At 51.6% G+C, this 19,998-nt stretch overlaps 1 protein-coding gene across 1 annotated transcript in view; it reads right to left on the bottom strand.

The window, feature by feature from the left end:
• Msp300 (Muscle-specific protein 300 kDa) overlaps positions 1 to 19,998 on the bottom strand; it is a 41,739-nt gene that overhangs the window by 13,255 nt on the left and 8,486 nt on the right. The window contains exons 2-27 of the mRNA XM_029111183.1: positions 18,017 to 18,239; positions 17,668 to 17,928; positions 17,347 to 17,543; positions 17,017 to 17,216; positions 16,760 to 16,917; positions 16,140 to 16,642; positions 15,803 to 15,999; positions 15,537 to 15,692; positions 15,223 to 15,399; positions 14,860 to 15,121; positions 14,574 to 14,767; positions 13,794 to 14,464; positions 13,256 to 13,436; positions 11,991 to 13,136; positions 11,349 to 11,861; positions 7,998 to 11,256; positions 6,745 to 7,862; positions 5,982 to 6,620; positions 5,719 to 5,894; positions 5,003 to 5,288; positions 4,317 to 4,811; positions 4,074 to 4,226; positions 2,753 to 3,884; positions 2,478 to 2,629; positions 615 to 2,358; positions 92 to 456 (exon numbers count right to left, since the gene is read on the bottom strand). Of these exons, the coding sequence (XP_028967016.1) occupies positions 92 to 456; positions 615 to 2,358; positions 2,478 to 2,629; positions 2,753 to 3,884; positions 4,074 to 4,226; positions 4,317 to 4,811; positions 5,003 to 5,288; positions 5,719 to 5,894; positions 5,982 to 6,620; positions 6,745 to 7,862; positions 7,998 to 11,256; positions 11,349 to 11,861; positions 11,991 to 13,136; positions 13,256 to 13,436; positions 13,794 to 14,464; positions 14,574 to 14,767; positions 14,860 to 15,121; positions 15,223 to 15,399; positions 15,537 to 15,692; positions 15,803 to 15,999; positions 16,140 to 16,642; positions 16,760 to 16,917; positions 17,017 to 17,216; positions 17,347 to 17,543; positions 17,668 to 17,928; positions 18,017 to 18,239 (14,558 nt within the window). The remainder of the gene's footprint in view (positions 1 to 91; positions 457 to 614; positions 2,359 to 2,477; positions 2,630 to 2,752; positions 3,885 to 4,073; positions 4,227 to 4,316; positions 4,812 to 5,002; positions 5,289 to 5,718; positions 5,895 to 5,981; positions 6,621 to 6,744; positions 7,863 to 7,997; positions 11,257 to 11,348; positions 11,862 to 11,990; positions 13,137 to 13,255; positions 13,437 to 13,793; positions 14,465 to 14,573; positions 14,768 to 14,859; positions 15,122 to 15,222; positions 15,400 to 15,536; positions 15,693 to 15,802; positions 16,000 to 16,139; positions 16,643 to 16,759; positions 16,918 to 17,016; positions 17,217 to 17,346; positions 17,544 to 17,667; positions 17,929 to 18,016; positions 18,240 to 19,998) is intronic.

Here is a 19,998-nt window from a genome sequence, read left to right as displayed (position 1 = left end):
ATTGCGAAGCTTGAAGTCCGCGCTACTTACGTAGACTCTTTGGGAATCTGAGTTTGATTCTATGGCCGTGGCATTCCTCCCCCCGACTAACCTTTAGCAGATCCACTCTGTTCTGCAGTTCATTCTGATCACCACTGGGCTGGCTGCCCTTTGAGACTCTCTCGCTTGCGGCGTTTTGCCAGGAGATGAATTTCTGGCAAGCGTCGGCGAATTTGTCGAGAGCCTGAAGTAGCTGGCCCTCGTTCGTGCAGCATGATTTCGCAGATCCGCTGAGTTCCTTGAACTGCTCTTCGATCTCGGCGGCGGATTTGTCGCGCTGCAGCTGACGGCCTTTGCTCGTGACACTCTCTATCATCGGCTCGAATGATTCGATGTCCTGAGCGAGTGACTGATATCTTCGGAAACGGACCCGACGCTGGCTGACCCCTTTGTCCCCTGGAGCGAGCATATGATAAGCTTCAATATTATTCAGATTCGAATAATCCACAAGCGGGTCTCCTAATTTTTTCCTATACCTACACGAATATTGAATCTTTCATTATTCGATCTGACTCAGTTTCGGGTGTTTGAAAGAAAGGTGCGTCGGCATTGACCGTCGCGTCGCCTACCTTCGCTCTTGAGATCGCTCAGCTTCTTTTTGTGGTCTTCAATCCACTGACGCATTCGCTTCTCCGAGGATTTGAAGTCATCCCATTGCATCAAAGCCGACTCGGCCGCGACCTTAGCGTCGCCGAGGCGACTCATCAGCATTTCGAGGTCGGATTGAAGCTTGTGGACATCGTCGATGATGGTTTGTTTCCCGTCTTGATGCGTTGATCTAACAACGCGATCGCTCGAGTTCACGACCGAATGGACCAAACTCTGACCTTCGTCCATCTTCCTCAGCAGCTCCTGGAGACTGTTCAGTTGAGCCTCCAGCTCTTCGCGAGTGTCTTTGGCTCCGCTGCAGGCGTTCAGTCGGGCCGTTGCCGTATGGATCCAATCCTTGGCTTTGTGGACCAATGCAGCGAACGCTCGGTGCTGTTCGCAGGCTTCCTCGGCTCGACCGAGAACGTCTCTAGCCAAGTTAGCCGCGACCTGCAACCGAGACGTCAGGACAGACAATTGATTCCTGATGTAGCTCTCGAGGTGGGAGGCCAAGAGATTTTTCGCATCATTCGCGATGTCGTCCGCTTGCTCTTTAATGTCGTCCAGGTGCTGGATGCAGGCTTTGATGTCATCGACGTTTTTGTCTTTCGCCTCGAGGTCGGGCTGGAGACGTTGTTTGTAGGATTTGATCTCCGTCTCGACTTGCAGTAGTTCCTCGGAAACCTCTTCGTAGTCCTTGCGGAACTGCTTCAATTCCGCCCAGACTTGCTGTAGCTTCATATCGACCTCTTCTATCTCGTTGCACAGCCCGTGGAAATCGTTACGGAGAGTTCCGACCTCGGTCTCAACCATCTTCCTTCCGGCCTCCGAGGTGCAGCCGTCTCTGAGCACGAGACTCTTCGCTTCGAGGAGAGCGCTCATTTTCTCCGAGCCCTGCTTTCTTTTCGGCAGGAGCTTCTCAAGATCTTCGATCGCCGCCTCGAGCGCCAAACGATCGCTGAGACTCTTGGTGAGATTGGGGATTTTCGATCGGATTTGTCGCATCCAGCCGATCAGCTCGTCGGCGCACTCCTTGAGCTTGCTGTGTTGCGCATATATCTCATTGAGGGTTGAGATGGCGCTCTCGATTTCAGAGACGAGCTCGTGATATCGATTCACAGCTCTCTCGCCCTTCTCGGTGTATCTGTTTGGAGGCTTGCTTTCGATGAGTTTCGCGGTTTTGTTCTTCAGCTGGAACACGGTGCTCTCGTCCTGCTTCATGACGTAGAGCAGATGCTTCACTGACTCCCATTGAGCCCGCTTTTCGGAGAGCGTGTCCTGTGGCTGAAGAGCCAGTTTGAGATTTCCTTCAGCCTGCTCGATCAATGAAGTCACCTGGTTCACCATGTTGAGATAATCTTTCCAGACGTGATGTTGTTCGTCGAGAGCACGCTTCAGAGCGTTCAATCGACTCACGAAGTCTCCCTTCATGTCCTGCAGCTCCTGCACCGCGTTGTGGAGAGCGGCGTGTCCCGCAGGTGCTGTTTCGCCGAGCAAACCTTCGCACAATCCACTGACGACGTTGATTTTTGAGAAAATCTCATCTTTGTCTTTCAGGAGCAGCTGAACGGTTGCGATATTCCCCTCCAGGTCCGCGACTTCGCCAGCCGTCTGTTGCTCAATACTGCCGAGCTTGCCGAGAGCGTCTGAGAGCTTGCTCTTGGCTTCACGAATTTTCTGGTCGAAATTCGAGTGGTTCGCGACGAAGTTCTGCCACTTCGACTCTTGTTCCTGCAAGGGAGCCAAACAGGAATATATTGACCTGGGAGCGAAGTTTTTCCCGCGATACTACTCCCTACAGAGAATTCTGCACGGAGCCTTAGCGAGGTGTATCCCTAAACGTCACGTACCGTTGCGAAAGACTTCATATGCTTGAAGCGCGACTCGAGATCGCTGAGACGTGATATCTTTTTCTCGCCCGAAGCGGAATCTGCCAAGGATCCTACCGCTTTGACGACGCTCATTACTTCCGATTCTTTGCTCAAGATCTGGGCAGCTTGTTCTGGAATGGGAAATCGAATAGTTGAAGAATATGGATCCACCGGTGAATCTTGGTGCGTCAAGCTTCCGCAGCTGGGTGCGGGGACTTGGAATCTCCGCCCATTCTGGCAGAGAAGTAACTTACCGGAAATGTTGTCGAGGGTTTTTTGTTTTGTAGACAATTTATCCCCGAGCATGATGGACCTCAATTCGGATTCGATCGTCGATAACCAACTCCTCAGGAGTTCCGCCTGTTTTTCTGTGTCATCAAGTCGGCTGAGAGTCTCTTCCAAGTTTTCCTTATCTTGCAAGGCTCCCTTGAACATCTCATCCAGTCGCTTTTCCAACGCATCGATTTCTGCCTTGATCGCGGCATGGCCATCGTGATGTGTCCCCTGCAAGACAGCGGGAACATCGGTCTCCTTCAGAGCGGCCACTGCCGCTCGTTTTTCGTCGAACGAGTTTAAGATGCTGCGAAGGGTTTCTAAATTGCTGCGCATCGTCACTTTGTCGACCCCGGTGTCCAAGCAGGCATCGATTTTCTGCGAAGAGCAGTTCAACCAATCGGAGAGCTCCGTGACCTTGGTCCGGAGCCTTTCGTGCTGCATGACCCGGTTCTCAGCCTCCTGTGAGACGTCCTTCAATTGGCCGTGGAGTCGTTCGAAGTCCACTAGGACCTTCTGAAGTGCCTGCTCGGATTCGGCGTCTCGTCCCGGGACGGATTTAGCGCGTGTCTGGAGCTCTTCGACTTGGTAAACATTGTCGTTCATCTCCGAGAGACTATCTTGAGCTCGGCGAGCGGTTGCACGTTTCTTGTCAAAGGTGGGTTCGAGTTTGATCATCAAAAGCTGGTTGCTCATGTAATCGATGAAGAGACGCATTTTCCGCAAAGACTCCTCGTACTCGCTCAATAGAAAGCTTGCGGCTTGTAGCGATTTGTCGAGAGCAGCTAAGCCATCGAAGATGCTATCGTAGAGGTCTTGCAGTTGCTTAATCTGGTTCTGAGCGATTTCCCATCCGGCCGGAGAACTACCTGACTGCAGAACCTCTCCGGCCTGAACACAGATATTGACGAGGTTCATGAGAGTGCTTCGTTGATCGAGCATTCCGCGGATGGCCTCCAATTTCTTTGTCATATCGTCCTTATTCCCGGAAGGCATTTCTACGATTCTGTCGTATTTGCTTCGAGCGGTCTCCATGTCTCGTAGGCAAGCAACGTATTTCTCCTGGTACTGTTTATGCTCGACGACATGCTGCTCCGTTTTCTTGGCGATGTCCTTAAAAAATGGAAAATTCCCCGGGTATTATCATGATGCTTCTACTTATCCGATTCTCACCGGGAGCCTTCCGTTTGAGACGGGGCTGTGGCCGCGAGTGGCGGGGAATCCGAAGGGATCCCGGCAATGATCGATTTGCAGGAAATTATCTTGTATTCATCAACCTGGATGAGACCACTCGACACGTACCTTGCACGTGGCGAGGACCGACTGGAATCTAGTGATTAATTGAGACGATTGCATCGAGAGTCTCAGTTCACCACTGGATTTTTCCAAAGCCTCGGCGTCTTGGCCGAGTTCGTCGAAAGCGTTCTGCGCGGAGCTGATTTCGTTCGCCAATTCCTGCGTTAGGAAGGGGGAAATGGATCTCATTGTCATCCCGTGCGCAGCGAACCGCGATCCTCAATTTTTCAGAGAAAAATGTCTACTTGCCTTGAACATTTCCGCCAATTCGATCTTCTCGTCTAGGGTGTTCTTCAAGGAGAACTCTTTGATTTGAGCTTCCCAGTCGTTCGTCAACGAACTGAGTTTCTCGTAGTCGTCCTCGAAATCTTGCCATTGCTTCGACTGGTCAGCCAGTCTCCTCGTGGCGGCATCCAATTCCACCTTGGCCGTTTCGAGGTCGTGTTCGAAGTTCCCCACAGTCGCCTGCATGTCCGACACAGTCGCCACCTGCAGCCGACCTTCGACTTTGGGAATGATGTCCTTCAGTTTCGCGATGGTGACCTCACCTTCGGCGATCTGGTTCGTCACGCCGGTCGTTAATTTGTCGAGTCGAGAGATCAGAACGCTTTTGCTACCGCTGACGTCGGAGCCGGCCTTGAGACGGTCCTTCATCTTCGGTTGCCAAAGGGTTTCGTGGTTTGACTTCAATTCGTCGAAGTCGGACATCAGGGATGTGAAGTCTTCGAGAGTTGTTCTGGCGTTCTGCATCGGGGATGAATACGATTTCGGATCATTTATCGGTCGTGAGCGAAAACCATGCAAATTCTAAGCCTCGCGAATTTCGACGAACGAGTGATCGAGCGTCTTCGAGCCCGTCGCTTAAGATTTAAACGATTATTCAAGCTGAAGGGAAATATGCTCTCCCACCGTGCTCATTAGCGCGTGAAATTTACCTTCAGCGATGCCATCGTTTTAGCGACCTTGTCGGCGGCATCATCTACCTGTCGCAGATATTCCTCGGAACGCAGCTTGCTCCTGATTAGCTGCAGCCTCCCTAGCAGCTGCCGAAGGGTTTGATCGGAGACCTTCATGTTGTGGGTCATTTCGTGCATTCGCGAAGTGTCGGGCAGCCCGCTTTCGAAATCTCGGAGAAGTATTCCACCTTCCTCGACTGCAGAATCCACTTCTTCGAGCAGCTGTGTTAGCTGACCGATAATCTCCGAGTCGATGTCAAGTTGCCTTGAGTGCGGAAGCGGAACGAATGTTGTGAACAAGTACGAGTGATCGGTGTAGAAATTCTAACGCCGTGCAAGCAATTAATACTTTAGTTTTTTTTTCGACTGCGGTCCCCTCTATCGCCCTCCCCCATCGCGAAGGGTGGTGGAATCGTAGGCGCGGGGCTCTGGAACCAGTTTCTCAGGTCCGCCGCGGCGACGACTGAATGAGGTAAACCTGCGTTCCCCTATGTGGCAGGTGACCATTGAAATCACGCGGGGAATGTGAGCTGCCTCGTCCGCTGCAGCATTTCGGAAGGGAACCGGAGCGCAGAAGCCCCGCTCTGTATTGAGCCGTCATCGGCCCTTCGTTAGCTGATTATTCTTTTGAAACATATTTATCTGCTGAGCCTCGGATCAACGATCAGCTGACACCGTTGCCACCTCATAATCACCTGAGAGCTTCCTGAATGTCGACCTGCAGCTGATCCAGCTTCTCTCTCCTTCTCTTGATGCCGTCCCGCATGTCGTCTCGAGATGTCGGCGGGATGTCCTGCATGATGACCTCGGCTTTCGCGTTGGCTTGGTTCAAGAGGGTCTGACCTTGACTCTTGCACTGACCAAGGAGCGTCTTCGGGGATTTCAAGAACATTTTGTGAATTTCTCATCCCTCGTTCTCCCCGAAAGATCGCCTATGGTGCCGAGGATCTGAACTAACCTGCATTTGGACTCTTTGTGGTTGCCATTCGCTGTCTGGAACTTTAGTTTCAAACGTGATCTGGGCGTCGTCGAACCACATGTCGAATGCCGCAAGGGCTTTGTCGAACTGTTGAAGACCGTCGAGAGAGGTCGATAGACCGGTGATGAGCTTTTTGAGCGAATATGATAGGGCTCGATAGTTCGAATTGATTTGGGTGACTTTGGTCTGGATAGACTCGAACCGCGAGGCTTGATACAATGAATGTCCTTCGTCGGTGAACCCGTCGATGGTTTTTTGATAGCTCTCCAAGGTTTCTTTCAGAGATTCCGCAGTTTTTAAGAGCTCTTGTTTCTCCTGGAGGCTGGAATTCCGAATGCCTTGTTGAATCGACTGGATCTCCGCCTCAGATTGCTGGAGGTAGTTTTCGATGAGTTTCTGATTCTTTTTGAAACTCGTCCATTGCTTGATGACGTTCTCGAGATTATGCTGAGCCTCATCGCGTGTGGCACCGTGTTGACTGAGAGCTTCCTCCAGTTCGGTCATTTCCTGCTGGATAGCGGCTATTCCAGCCTCGTTCGTGCTCAGGTAGACCCGTTCCGCCGCGGCCTGGAGACGGTTGAGCATTGATTCGCTCTGATCGAACTTCGACTTGAGGTTCTGCGAGGCGGAGGAAATCTCACCAGTTAGTGTCCGGTCATCTCAATAATTTCTCGGAAGCTTCCTCGCTCCCCGAGTTTGAAAAAAAACAATAGAACGATTGGAACGAAAGTTTGTATCTTACATTGAGTGACTTGAGTTTGCTCTGGATGTGCTCCTGATCGCCGGTCGAGTCTTTGTGTTCCTCCAGCTGATGGCTCAAAACCTGGAGCCACTCCTTGAATTCCCGGATGAGATCATTCAATTCCGAATGGTGCTCGACGGCCTTGCCGAGTCGATCCAGGAGTTTCGCGGACTTATCGACAAGATCCTCGTACTCGGTCTTGGACTTCTGGACAGAAGCCACGAAGTCTGGGGCCTGATCGAGATTTTTGGTCCTCTGAAGCATGTTCATCACGACCGGTTTCTGTGATATGATGTCCTCGTTCACGAGCTTGTGAGCCTGCAGCTGAGCTTTCTTCTCCTGCAGTGTGGCTTTCAATTGCTCGTTCGAATTGAGACCGGTCAGGAAGTCTTTGATGTTGCTTTCGAGGACTTGTTGCGCTTGTCTCAGGTCGGCGATCTGTCCGATGGATTTTTCCAGTTTATTCACGTGGCTAGAGAGATTTTCGCACAGCCTCTCGTAACGCTTGACGAGATCGCGAAGCTTGCTGCGAATATTCTCTCGACCGTCTGCCGAAGTCAGCGGATACACCCGTTCCGCGAGATCGGTGAGGCGGTCCAACTCGGCCTGTTTTTGCGTGACGTGGTCGAGGAGGTCTTCCAAGAACTTCTTGACATCGGCTTGCTCGCCCTGACCTCTCGACGTGTCGAGAAATCGGACTTCGCAGCTAGACAGCCATGCGTCGAAATCGTTGGACCGGATATCGAAATCAGAATGGAGATTGGCGTTCTGGGTCCATTTCTGAGTCGTCTCCCGTACGTTGGTGATCCCAGATGCATACGCGTTACGCAGGGTTTCAACCTTCTCTCCGTGGATGTTCTTCAGAGCGTTGATTTGCGATTGCCGATTGAGTAGTTCCGGCTCGAGTTGATTGAGTTCCTCGACGTATTCGTGTTTGGCTCGAGCGGTGGCTTTCAGAGCGTGTTCCCGGGGCAAATTGTTGACGAGCCAGTCTTCGAGCTCTTTGCAGGCGTTCTCCGAAGTCTCAATAGCGTCGATGACGGATTGACTCTCGGCACAGACTGCGACGCAAACCCCGAACAGTTGATCCCAAGCTTTACCGACAGCATCCGTTTCCTCTGCAAAGATAGTAAAATATTCAACCTGATGCAACCCAAGACGTCCTCGCTCCCCGAAGTCGGGAGACGACGCGCCGCTTAGTCGATAGAAATCCTTCAAGGGGAGGGGGAGAATCATGATCCCCGATTACTCACCTTCGATGACGGAATGACCAGCTTGGGCCGTTTCGCTTAGGACGCTGGTTGTGAGCTGTCGAATCGCTTCCAACATGCGATCCCCATCGGGTTTACACGAGAGAATATCCTTCGCCAAATGAATCGCCTTCCTTGCCGAGTCCCCGTCTAGAGCCCTGACAGCTTTCAGCTGTTGGATCCTGGACTCGACGTCGCCAATCAGGCTTCTCATATCGCATAATTTCAGCTTTAAATCTTCGTGGTGATTGACTCGTTGCGAGCAAAGTTCCACGCATTTTTGAACCGCGGTCTGAGCCTGTGTATGCCGCTCGAAAGCCTGGGTCACTTTTGCATTGACCCTTTGATCGCTCATGTTGGTCGAGTACTCGCGTAATTTATTCATCACCGGTTCGTGCAAACAGATATCTTGACCCAAACTCTTGTAGCTCTGCAGCTGGGTGATCTTGTCGGATAGGGACGGCACGAGCTCGACGGACGACGACACCTGCTGTTCCAGTTGGTTTAGCCACTCAACGACGACGCCGAGCGTGTCTTCGAAGCCAGACCACGACAGCAGGCTGGAGTCGAGAATTTTGATCTGGTCGTAGAGTTTCGTCCAACAGTCCTCCCAACGGTCCTTGAGCCGACGCATCTGGGTACGGATCTGGTCACGCGACTCGATGTTAAGGAATCCTTGGATATTCTCCCCGAGCTCGGACATTTCGATGACCGGCTTCTCTAATTCCGGTTTCGCGTTGCATAGCGCCCGGAGTTGTTCGATTCTCGCGTCGAGTTCTTGTTTCGAATTGCCGCAGGGCAAAGCCAGAACCTGTTCTACTTTTTCGGTATTCATCTGAACTTGTTGACAGCGGTCGTTGAACGAGGTTTTCGTGCTGATGAGGTTTCTGAGTTGGCTGACCGCCCTTTCCAGCGAGGTCTTGATCATCTTATACCTTTGGACGATATGGTGCACCTGGTTCTCGAGGGACGCATCCGAACCATCGGTGGTGATGCGGGACATCATTTGCTCGAGCTGCGAGAACTGGGCTTGTCGTGTGTTGAGAGTCTGCAGCAGGCTCTCCAGTGTTTCAATTTGTTGATCGAAATTCTGAGTCAGGCTGAAGGCTTGACCAGTTTCGGACTTGGCTTGGACCTCGATCGACGAGAGCCATTGACCCAGATTAGCGATCATCTGCTCGATAGCGTGCCACTGCTGCAAGGCGTGCTCCAGTTGCGCCTGGTTGTCGGCGAGGTTGATCTCGACCTGGGCGAACGAGTCTTCCACGGCGCTCAACTCGTTCTGTTTCTCAGGAAACTGAACGACCGACTGCCGGAGCGCGTTGAGTTTCTCTCGGCCCACCGGCATGCTGGACGCGATTTCGGAGAGAGTGGCGAGTTTTGCTTCGACACTGAATTTGTCCATGGCGGGATTGCTGCTGACGGTCCAGTGAATTTTCTCGTCCGTGTTGTGAATCCAACGCTGGGCGTCGTTGAACGCGGTCTGGTATTTCCTCTCCATCAGGGACTGCATCGTCTGGATGGTCTTATTCGTTTGCTGCAGCACGTTAGCGAAACGCTTCTCGATGTTGTTCAGGTCCTTGAAGAGATGCACCAAGTCGAGCGCTTCCTGTTCTTTCTGCAGCCCGGTGATCTCGTCGTTGATCTGCTGGAGCTCACTGCTCGACTCGAGGCTGTTCTTGACGTCAGTGCAGAGACGCATCGACGTGGAAATATCGTCCGTGTCACACTTCGACACAACGTCCCGTCGCTCCTTGAGCCATTCGGCGAAGCGAGCCAGCCTCTGACGGATTCGGTCTTCGGCATCCTGAACGTTTCGGAGTTTCGACTCGAGCAGAGACGCCCTGGACTGCAACGAGTTGAGCCGCTGCTCGACCGAATCGAATTGGTTGGTCAGAGGCGCCGTGTCGAGGATCCCGTTCAGCGAGGAAATCTTATCGCGAACGCTCCTCAGGAAATTCCGCTGTGTCTCGGCCTCGATGTGGTAGCGGTCCAGAACGGAACGCGCTCTGGGTTCGGACAACTTGGCGAGAGCTTCGTCGAGCTCGCTCGACATTTCTGTGACCCACTTGTCGACTGAAGTACGTGCAACTTCGATTTGATGCAGCGCCGTGTTCAGATTCTCCAGATTTCCCAGCAGCTGCGTAATCTGCTCGTATAGGACCGAAAACTGTGAAATCCTATCCTGAGCTTCGTTTTTCAATGTGGTGGTGTTGAAGCCCGGGACGGCCTCGAGTTTCTCGCAAAGGGTTTTGACCTTCCGCGCGTATTGTTCAACGGCGGGCCTTTGGCCGATGAGGATTCCCTTCGTCTGTTTCAATTGGCTGCTCGCTTCAGGAATCTCGGGGCCGGTCGCGCTCTTCGCTCGCTCGATCTGTTCGACGGTGCTCTTCAGAATGCTATCCACCACATTCTGGAGATCTCGGCATTCGTCCCACATCTGTCTCGCGCCATCGACGTTCGCCAATCGCCTATCGACGTCAGAACTGACTACGTCGAAGTTCTTCGAGATCGCACTCAGGACGTTCTGGACGCTAGATATCGCCGACGAATCCTGCTCGATGAGTTTCCGACCCATTTCGTTGACCTGCTCGATGATCGAGGAGGGAATCGTGTTCTGAATTTGCACGAGCCTCTCCCGCATTTCCTTGAGAGCGACGTAGGAGCTATCGATCGATCTCAAGGCCTTGAGTTCCGAATGAAGGTTCTCGATGCTCGTGTTGATGGACGTAGCCGACTGATTGAACTGGTCTAACTGAGCGTGCATTTTTTCGACTTGTTCCGTTCGGCGACGAAAAAGCTGGTTAACGTTGCCGAACATCGTTTGCAGTTTGTCCACTTCGTCGATCAGGGACGTTGGCTTGTCGTCGACGTCGGTCAGCGTCAGTCCAATGTCGTTAAGGCGCTGTTGGAGGCCTTCGACCATCTGACGTTTCTCGACTATCGTCGTCTCGATGGTCTTTAGGGTGAGCTTCACTTTATGGAGGAATTCAGGACTAGGTTTTGTCGTTCCCAACTGCTGCTCGAGTAGTTTGAGCTGCTCGATGAGATCGCGTTGCCAGTTGTTGAAGTCATTCACATCTTTACCAATGGTGGACCGCTTATCGAGGAGCTCGCGCTGAGTTGAGATTCGGCTGCTGAGCGCGCTAAGTCTTTGTTCCAGAGGTCGCGCAGCTCCGGGCAGCTGTTCCACGAGCCGTTTCACGCTCGGCATGAGCTCGTTGATGTCGTTCGTGGTGTCGTCGATAATTTTCTTGGCGATCTGGAAGAAATGAATAAAATAAAAATGTATTTAGTTCATGTATCCACTGAGTATCCCCTTTAGGCAGTTCTCGTGTATTTCGGGGAACCCACCGTGGTGTTCTTATCCACCGTCTGGCTTATGGACATCGTTTTCGGCGCTTGCTCGAGGATCTTCTGCAAGTTGCCCTCGATCGCGACGATACGTTTCTCCACTATTTTCTGCTCGCTGATTACGTTCGCCAGCTCATTGGTTTGTTTCCTGATTGAGTCCATTATGTTTGTCGTTTCTTTCTTGATTGTGAACAGACGGTTTTGAAGTCGCGTCGCTTCCGGATGCAGGAATTCGCTGAGCTTTGATTCGTCTATTCTGCTCTGAATATCGGTGATACTCTTCTGCTGCTCCTGAATATCAGCCGCGATCTTCTTCAAGTCGGTTGTTTCTTGTTCGACCTCGTGAGGATTTGTAGCCTTCTTGCGGTCTCTGAGAGCTTGCCGGAGCTTCTCCAGCCAATCTTCGAATCTTTCCACGACACCGTCGTACTGCGTTCGCTCGTTCAGAGCCGTAGTCAGCCGCTCGATTTTCTCGGCTGCCCTTTGATCGACTTTCTGCCACAGGGACTTCAACTGGAACACAGGAAAGAATTAGGAGGATGAATCCAGTCCCTTGAGGAAACGAAAGAAAAAAAGGAAAGAGCGTCTCCTCAGGAATCTTCCACAATAAAGATCATCCTCATGATCTCTTAGCCCGCTAACCTCTTGTATCTTCTGGGGAGCTTCTTCTGGCAAGTCTTCCATCGAGCACAGGTTATCGGCATAAGTGATGCGCGACTTCGCATTATTCGAGATCGTGGTGATTTTTTGCAAGTACGAGCGGCAATCTTCGATGCGACTGAAGCTCGGAGTTGTGTACGTCAAATCGTTCACCTGCGACTCGGCCTGTCTGAATTCCTCGTCGATTGCCGTGAGCAAAGCCTGCTGAGCCTTTTCGGCGTGTTGTATCTTGACAAACTGCTGCTGCGCGGTGTTGATGTTCTGCGCGATGTCAGGCAACATTGGCAAGACCTCGGCTAAATCGTTGTCTTCCGACACCTCGCTTATGAGCTGTTCGACTTTGGCCTTATTCGCGCTACTCGTGTCCGAGAGGTCGGTGGTTCCGACATGTTCCGCAATCTTAAGTGCCTTGTTTGCAGCGCACTTGAGTTTGGTGCTCTTCTCCTCCACCTTATTGAACACAACATGGGTCTGCTTCTCGATTTTCGTCACCTCCTCCGTGAATTTACTGTCCTCGAACTTATACTGCTTCAGTCGCCTGAGCAGGTCTTGCGTCTTGTCTATGTAGCTCTTGTGTTTCTCCTCTTTGAGGCGGAGAGCTTCCATGAGTTCGGAGGGCGTAGAATATTTTCCGAATGACGAGTAGTTGGATTCGGCCAATGCCAGCAGTTCGAGGATCTCCCGTTTCAGGTCCTCGCAAGATCTTGCCAATGCCTCACTCTGTTCCTGCAACGCTTGTACGTTCTTTTTCGCGCACTCCGAAACCAGCGTGAAGTCTCCTTGGAGCTGGTTGACCTGTTGGCTCAGAGCTTTGGGCACAACCATTCCAGGGGCGACTCTACGAGCTTCGTCCAAAAGTGCAGATTTCTCAGCTTCCAGTTTAATCACTCGCTCCTGGTGCTCCCTCTGAATGTTCTGAAGTTGATCGACGGGCAGTTCGCTCGTTTTGATTTCGGTCATCCATTTTGTGACTTTGTGAACTTCCTCTCGATAGATTATGATCTTGTGAATCGTTTCTGAAACTTTCGTCGTCATCTCTATCGATGGAACTAATTGTTGATATCTCTGGACCAGGAACTCGAGATTCCCCTTCTCGGCAGTGGCCTGCTCCTGAGTCATATTTGGTATCTGCAAGGGAGGCGGGTGAGAAGGAAATCAGAGTTCGGCGCAAAGCAGATGTCCCCCTTGGCTCCACTCCGGAGGTCGATTCCCCAGCTCTCGGTGGGAGGTTGCACTTCTTTGCTTACCAATTGTTGGAGCTGTCGAATGAGCCACTTGATGTCGTCTTCTTTCGACGAAACATCGGCGCAGATCGCGTTGAACTTCTCTCGAAGTTTCTCGTAGTCGCTCGATGAGGGTATATCGTTTTCGAGGAGTGTGGTAACGTTTTTGTCTACATCGTCCATCCAGGTTATCAATTTATTTACTCTGGCGAAGCAAATTAGGTCCGCTATTAGCTAAGAGCATACGTTTAGCTATATTTTAAACATCATTCACTTCATTCTATTGGAAACCAGAGGGGATACCTAGTCCAAGACAAATTTGGGGCGGCTTCCCCAAAACGCGACAGAATATGCAACGGGTTTCGTGGGGAGGAGGATCGTTCCGTGCATATTACCACGAACTGAATGGATCGCGATCGTGCATGCTTTTGACAGAAATTCGTACAGCGCTCGAAATCCACGAATCCGAATGACCTGCGCACCCTACTAAGATGGATCGGTGCACTCCGATCGGGCACCCCTTCCCTCCCGCTGATCATTACCTCGATGACGTCCTTCTCACCTGGTCTGATACTCCGTGTATTGCTTGTCCGACATCGTCAAAAGATTCTTGGTTCGTTGAATTTCGTCGATCACGTCTTTCAGTTCCCGTTGATTGTTCAACATCATTTCACTATTGAATGGATGTACGGGTCGCGAATCGTTATTGGTCGCCAATGCCTCCATATCCCGAATGATTTCGTGCAGAAGCTTGAGGTCGCCACAGTCCCGGAAAAACTCTCGGTGCCGCTGAGCTACGTTGGCGCTTTCGGATCGGCCACTGGTGATGAGTACGAGTTCTTCTCGAAGCTCTTTCCTGATGTTCTCGAGATGGAGCATGAATTTCTGGTTAAGCTGATTCAGTTTCGATTGCTCGGACGGATCGGGTAGCACGCGGATGACCGCCTTATAGCGTTCTTGCAGAGCTGTCACCCGTTGGCTGAGCGCCGCGACTTGCGACGGGTCGACGGTCGAGAGTACATCCTTTGCAGAAGCGATGAACGACAAATACAAATGTTGGTAGGGACGCGAGAAAAACGCCACCTGTTCCATGACATTGCTATCCTTCTCGACGAGAGGCTCGGCTTCCGAGAGCCACGACTCCAGGTTCGAAGTATGCTCTTCCAGGTTGGTCCATCTGGTCAGAGCCTCGTCCAGCGCCTTTTCCCATTGCTTCGAGAGATCTTGGACATTCTGTGAAAACGAATTTCCGGATGAGATGATTTCTCGCGATCGTCCTATCGGAGTTTTTCAATAATGATTGACAATGCTCAAACAAGGACTCCTATGATCCTGCATTTACCGTGAATCTTTGGTAGATGGAGGCAATCTTGTGGTCCAAGGCGCCGACGTCCACGTTTGCGGGTCCGGCTTCCTCCTTGATATCCCGCATAATCTTGTTCTTGCAGTCAAGCACAGCTTGAATTTCGGAAAGCTTTGAGAAGAAGTCGCGATGCTTCTGAAGAAGAGTCTCCACAGACCGTTTGTCGACGGGAGCTGAAACGAAAGTCCTCAGTTTTTTCTCCTTCTCGACAGAATACTGGAACGAATGTATCGTTCTCCCTTCCGTTTTGTATTTGGCCTCTTACCGGCATAGGTTGAGATCAATACTTCGGCTTGATCGAGCCACGGCGGTATCGTGTCAAGCTCCGAGAGTAGAGATGTCAGGTATCCGAGAAGATTCTGTATCTGGGTGAGCTTCGAATTTAGCCTACCCTGCACTATGACCAGTTTATCTTTCTCCATCCTGAGAACGTTTGTCAATTGTTCGATTTCAGGAGCCGAAAGCTCCGATACCATCCCTTGAACTTTGCGTGAGAGCTCTCTACATCGTTCGTCGAGGCTGCGTAGCTGTGGAGAGAAGCAAAACCCATCAGTTTGACGCTATCTGCTTCGAAATCCATGGAGAAATGGTGTCGGCGCGGCGCGTCACGACAGAAAGAGCTACTAACCTCACTCTGACTTTTACGCAAGTCATCAGCGTGCTTTTCGAGCGCAGGCCTCTCATAAGGCAACCTGGTGTTGAGAAGGAGTTCATGTTTGGCGATCGCTTCCTTAAGGGAATCGATTTCTCTCTGAACATCTAGGCGTTTCTTTAAAGAATCGCCGGCAGTCAAAAACGGTGCGATCTGAAATGACATCGAATTGAAGAGCGCGCCCCGAGAATATCTCAGAAAAGCCCTCTATCACGATGACGAGAAACTCAGATCCACGGTGGCCATCGATGTGTTTCGAACACATGCGTGAACAAAGCTGATTCGCTCACAATTTGGCTCAGTGCGTTCCATCGTCTCTGAAGATCACTCAATTGATTTCGGATTGCACTGGCTAGAGGTTCTTGTACTTTGTCCTGGCAGAAACTTCCGGATTCAACCACACGGTTCTTCAACTCGCTGAATTGTTTGGCGGACGCGAAAAACTCCTGTAGGGGAGAATGTCGTCAATCAGAACTCAGCGTCCGATCGTCACCATCCGCTGCAATGGGGGGGGAGCGCTTCGGACATGGAAGGTCAACAGTGGAATTGTACGCACGAGTTTTTTGCTGTCGGTCGCAGAAACCATCATCTCCGCCTCCCTGATCCAGCCGTAGACTCGATCGAAGTTCTCCGTGTAGAATCGAAGGTTCTTGAATAGCTGATCGAGGATCTCGTACAGCGAGCGCATTTCCGTTTGCACATCGTCCCATTGTTCGGTGATTTCTCGGCCCAAACGTTCGGCTTCGGGGAAATCTAATAGGACAGGATAGAAACTTGTGGGTTGTCTCAATAAAAACTCGGACTGAAAATTTTTAATCCCTCCGAGATGGCTCCCGGTGGGGTAGAGCGGCAGCATCGCGAGCGGTGCCCACTGGGAATTCTCGATGACTTACTCATGGCTCCGTTTGAAGTGCAGCCGTCGAGCGCAGCCCGGAATTCAAGATTGAGTTTTGCGAAGTCTGTCGTGTACGTTTCTAGCTGGATTTTCGCTGCGTCCCACTCGTGGTTCAGACCATCTCTTAGAGCGAGAGGCACACGCCACCTGGAGAACACCCCTCTCGCCTTGGAAATAATCGTCAACATCTTCGCGCGTTGCTGATATAGCTGAAGGAGTAGTTTCCGATCCGAAGCTCTCTTTGAAATTTCGCCGAGTCGCGATTTCGAGTCTTCGTACAAAGCAGCAATCTTGAATTGGTCTGGCTTGGCTGAGTCGAACCACTGTTTGATTTGTTGCAGGTCTTTCAAAAACAGATCATGATCGCCCACGATTTGATTCATACGAGCAATGTCGTCCGGGGCCATTTCCGGTGGTATCGCAGGCTGAGCTAGGCGATGCTCGGCATCCTCCAGGAATTGCAAGAACGTCAGAGTTTCATACGAAAGACCGGAGGTGAGTCTGCGGAAGAATATTCGTCTCAAGAGGACCGTCGTCGAGTCGCAGAATCGCGCAAATAATTCCCGATATGACTCCCCTCAGGGAAGAGAAATACGCTTCTAGTTTTCGGGGACTCACCGTTGCCACCAAGCTTTCAGCAGGTTGCCAACGTTTTTCCACCTCTGGTCCACCTGGGGCCACTGCGTCGCGATGGAAGTTTCAGTGCGAACTCGGTTCCGCAGTGAATTGTACAGCGATGTCAAGTCCCGGTATTCGTTCTTCAGACTGCGATAGCTCTGCAGGAGAGACATGGGTTCAATTCTTCGCGGAACTTCTCTCAATCGAGATTCTCTCCCCGAACGATTTTCGAAGAAGTGGGCCTTGTGCACCCATACCTTGACTTGTTCGTTGAGGTCTGAACTTTGACTATTCAATAGGTCTTCAGCTCGTGTCAGGAACTCACTCATCTTCACCAAATCTGGATCGCTACCCGTCGGCATCTCTCGGACTTGTGAATACGACTCTGGATACTTATGTAGGAACTGAGCTACGTAGGTCATCACTGATTTCTCGTCTGGTTGTGCAACGTCAACATCTACAGAACACGTGAATTGATGTTATCAGCTACAGTTTCTAAACGATATCACGAGGATTATACCGAGATCAGAAGACTCATGAGACAACGTGTAGCTCATGCCAAGCGCGGGAGCTGAAGGAGTCCTAACCTTCGGAATCAATGAGTTTTGGGATTCCTAATTCTCGTTCCGCGACGTTGAATGCCGTGTCGAGTCTCTGCCGATTGCCCATATCACGGGCGGCGTCCAGATCCACCGAGGAGGGTTTGAGTCTTGAGACGATGGCGAGGAATGCCATCCCATCTCGCCACGAAGGGCCGAAATCGTTGACGTGGATACCGAAACGTCTGCAGAGTATTTCAGCGTGTTTCAAAGTGATTTAGGATCTTCGTATAGCAATCGGCATCCGGGGCCGTCTGGGGAAGCATACACAGTGGAGAGCACTCCACCCTCGACAGCTATTAAACCTACTGGCTGATGGCGTTTTTGACCCATTGTAAGAGGGCTTTTCTTGCGCCTCCCTTCCACTTGTCGGCGACCGATTCTCTGTCTCGAGCCGGAGATGCTACATGAGCCGGAGAAGATGCCGAGGGCTGGAAGAGAGCCGTGTGTTGCTCTATCTGGAAGTGCAGAATAATGGTCCATATCAAGCCGAGGATGATGGCCGGTTTCCCGTCGACCACATCAGTCGAGTTGATGTTCACCAATTTTATCCTTCGCCGTTCCAGGAATCTGCGGAGGGGAAAATCGAGTGAAATATATCTCCCGATGGAGAAGAGGGTGCTCCAGTGCCGGATAGCTCGCACCGTCGGCTACTTACCGGAGGACATTGTTAACGTTGGAAATGAAGTGCGGCCTGCGCAAAATCTTCCCCCGTTCCCCGGGGAGGGTTTCGCCAGACAGCACTTCGAGAAGCGCCAAGAGTTTCGTCCCATCGCGGAGGTCCTCGATGAGGTCTTTGATACGCGATGGTGGGACTCTCTGTGCCAGCACATGGTTTATCCAATTTACAAACACTTTCTTCTGAACTCGTTCTTGTTCGTCTGGAAGAATCGGAAAAGATACCGGTTATGTCTGAAACGCTCCTCGGGACGGAACGGCCCGCGGAAAACAGAAAAGAGGTACTTTGAGCGCATATGAAAAAATCCTGGAGTATGTTTCTTCGATTCTCTACGCAAGCTCTGAATCAGTGATGCGAGTTCGATATACGACGTCACCGATCGCGTGAGATCACGGAAGAGGACGGATCTTTACCCCGCCATCCTCGGGACTGCGAGGAAGGGCCGCGCGTCTCTCGGGGTGAAGTGAGAGTTGTCCTCAAGCTCGGAGACATCTAGCGAGGGAGCCTTCACACGATAATTGGAATTTCTCTAGAACTCTCGAAAGACGGCTGCGGCTGACGGGTGGAATCGATATCAACGATCGACGTGCCTAGGAGGACCGGAGGTGATCGCGGCCTGTCGCTCGACGGGAGACCCCGCGAAAAGCCCTAGTAGAAGACTCCGCCGGGATCCCGGCAGATCCTCCTCCCTTTTCAGGACTGTCGAGGTCGAGGCTTACTCAGAGCTTCGGAAGAAGCCCCTTGCCGAGCGGACCGTCATGACTCCGTCCTGAACATCGAAAGAAAATGAAATGCTCTTGGCCGTAACCAGGCTTTGCAAATAACCGCAGATTTCAGGAAAAACCGCGGTTATTGTCTGCGGTTAACCGCTGCCCCCCGTAGACTCCCATGTTGAAGAAAAACCGCAATTGCGGTTCATAACCGCGGTTGCGAAGCCTAGCCGTAACCCTCATCGCGCGGGCTCCGAAAGATGCGATAAAGCCCCTTCTCGGCGCGAGACTAGAGATTCCCTAGAGCTCCTACCGCGGTATCCCTCAAGCGATTCTAATTACCCTGTCAGCGTAGCTCATTAGTACTCGAAATCTTGATCATACTCCATTTTACAGTACAGGCTCCGTCTAGAGGCAGAGATGCGGTTCGAAGGTTCATCGTCGAGAACTGACCGACTTCGAAATCGTCTCCTCTACTCTGTATTCCACACTTCGCCAGCGAACTGATGTGTCGCCTGATACTTCACTTCTGGAGATCGGATATCACCTATGTCTTTCGTGAGCGCCTCCCAGTCGGGGGGAGCCTGATCGGACCAAATAATTTTCTAATCCGGATTCACCAGAGCTCGTAAGCAGCGCTGAAATCCAGGAAACCATCGAGACGTATGAAAAAAGCGTGTGAGACGCATTCGAGACCATTAGGAGCGAATGGCCAACGCAGCGACCGACGACCTGGCTAAAGGGCGACTTCCCATAGTTCGGCGAATCTTTCTATGTAGTTGCATTGTTTTCGAATCCCGGTTCATGACCAGGAACTTCCCCGAGGAGGGAATGCACCGAGGATACGTCTCGGGGGCGAGCAGAATACTGCATGTCTAGAACGGATTTATGGCTACTCTGTTCTCATGACGTCATATCTTTTACGACGATAGATTTATGGAACACACGAAACGCTATCTCCAGTCCAGACGGTCAGACAAGCAGGCTGACAGACAGACGTAGGTCAGCTGTTGACGCTATACGTGCACCGGAAGAATCGATGTTCAGAGTTCACGAAGACAACAATTTACCACCGGTGCACGGAATGTCTTTGCCTTCGTCTGGGCTCTATAAATATCGCGCGAGCCCCTTCCAGCCGAGCTTTTAAAGAAGCAGGTCACTTAGCAGAGACAGGTGACCGAAATCGCTGATTTGCATCAGTTCAATTCATTTGACGATGCACGAGATCTCGCGCAACGGAAGTCTCAGCAC

This window comes from Galendromus occidentalis, unplaced genomic scaffold, assembly GCF_000255335.2.
Source record: "Galendromus occidentalis unplaced genomic scaffold, Mocc_1.1 scf7180000077383, whole genome shotgun sequence".
NCBI lineage: Eukaryota > Metazoa > Arthropoda > Arachnida > Mesostigmata > Phytoseiidae > Galendromus > Galendromus occidentalis.
Note: the sequence above shows the minus strand (reverse complement) of the source record. Positions and strands in the feature narration are given on the sequence as shown.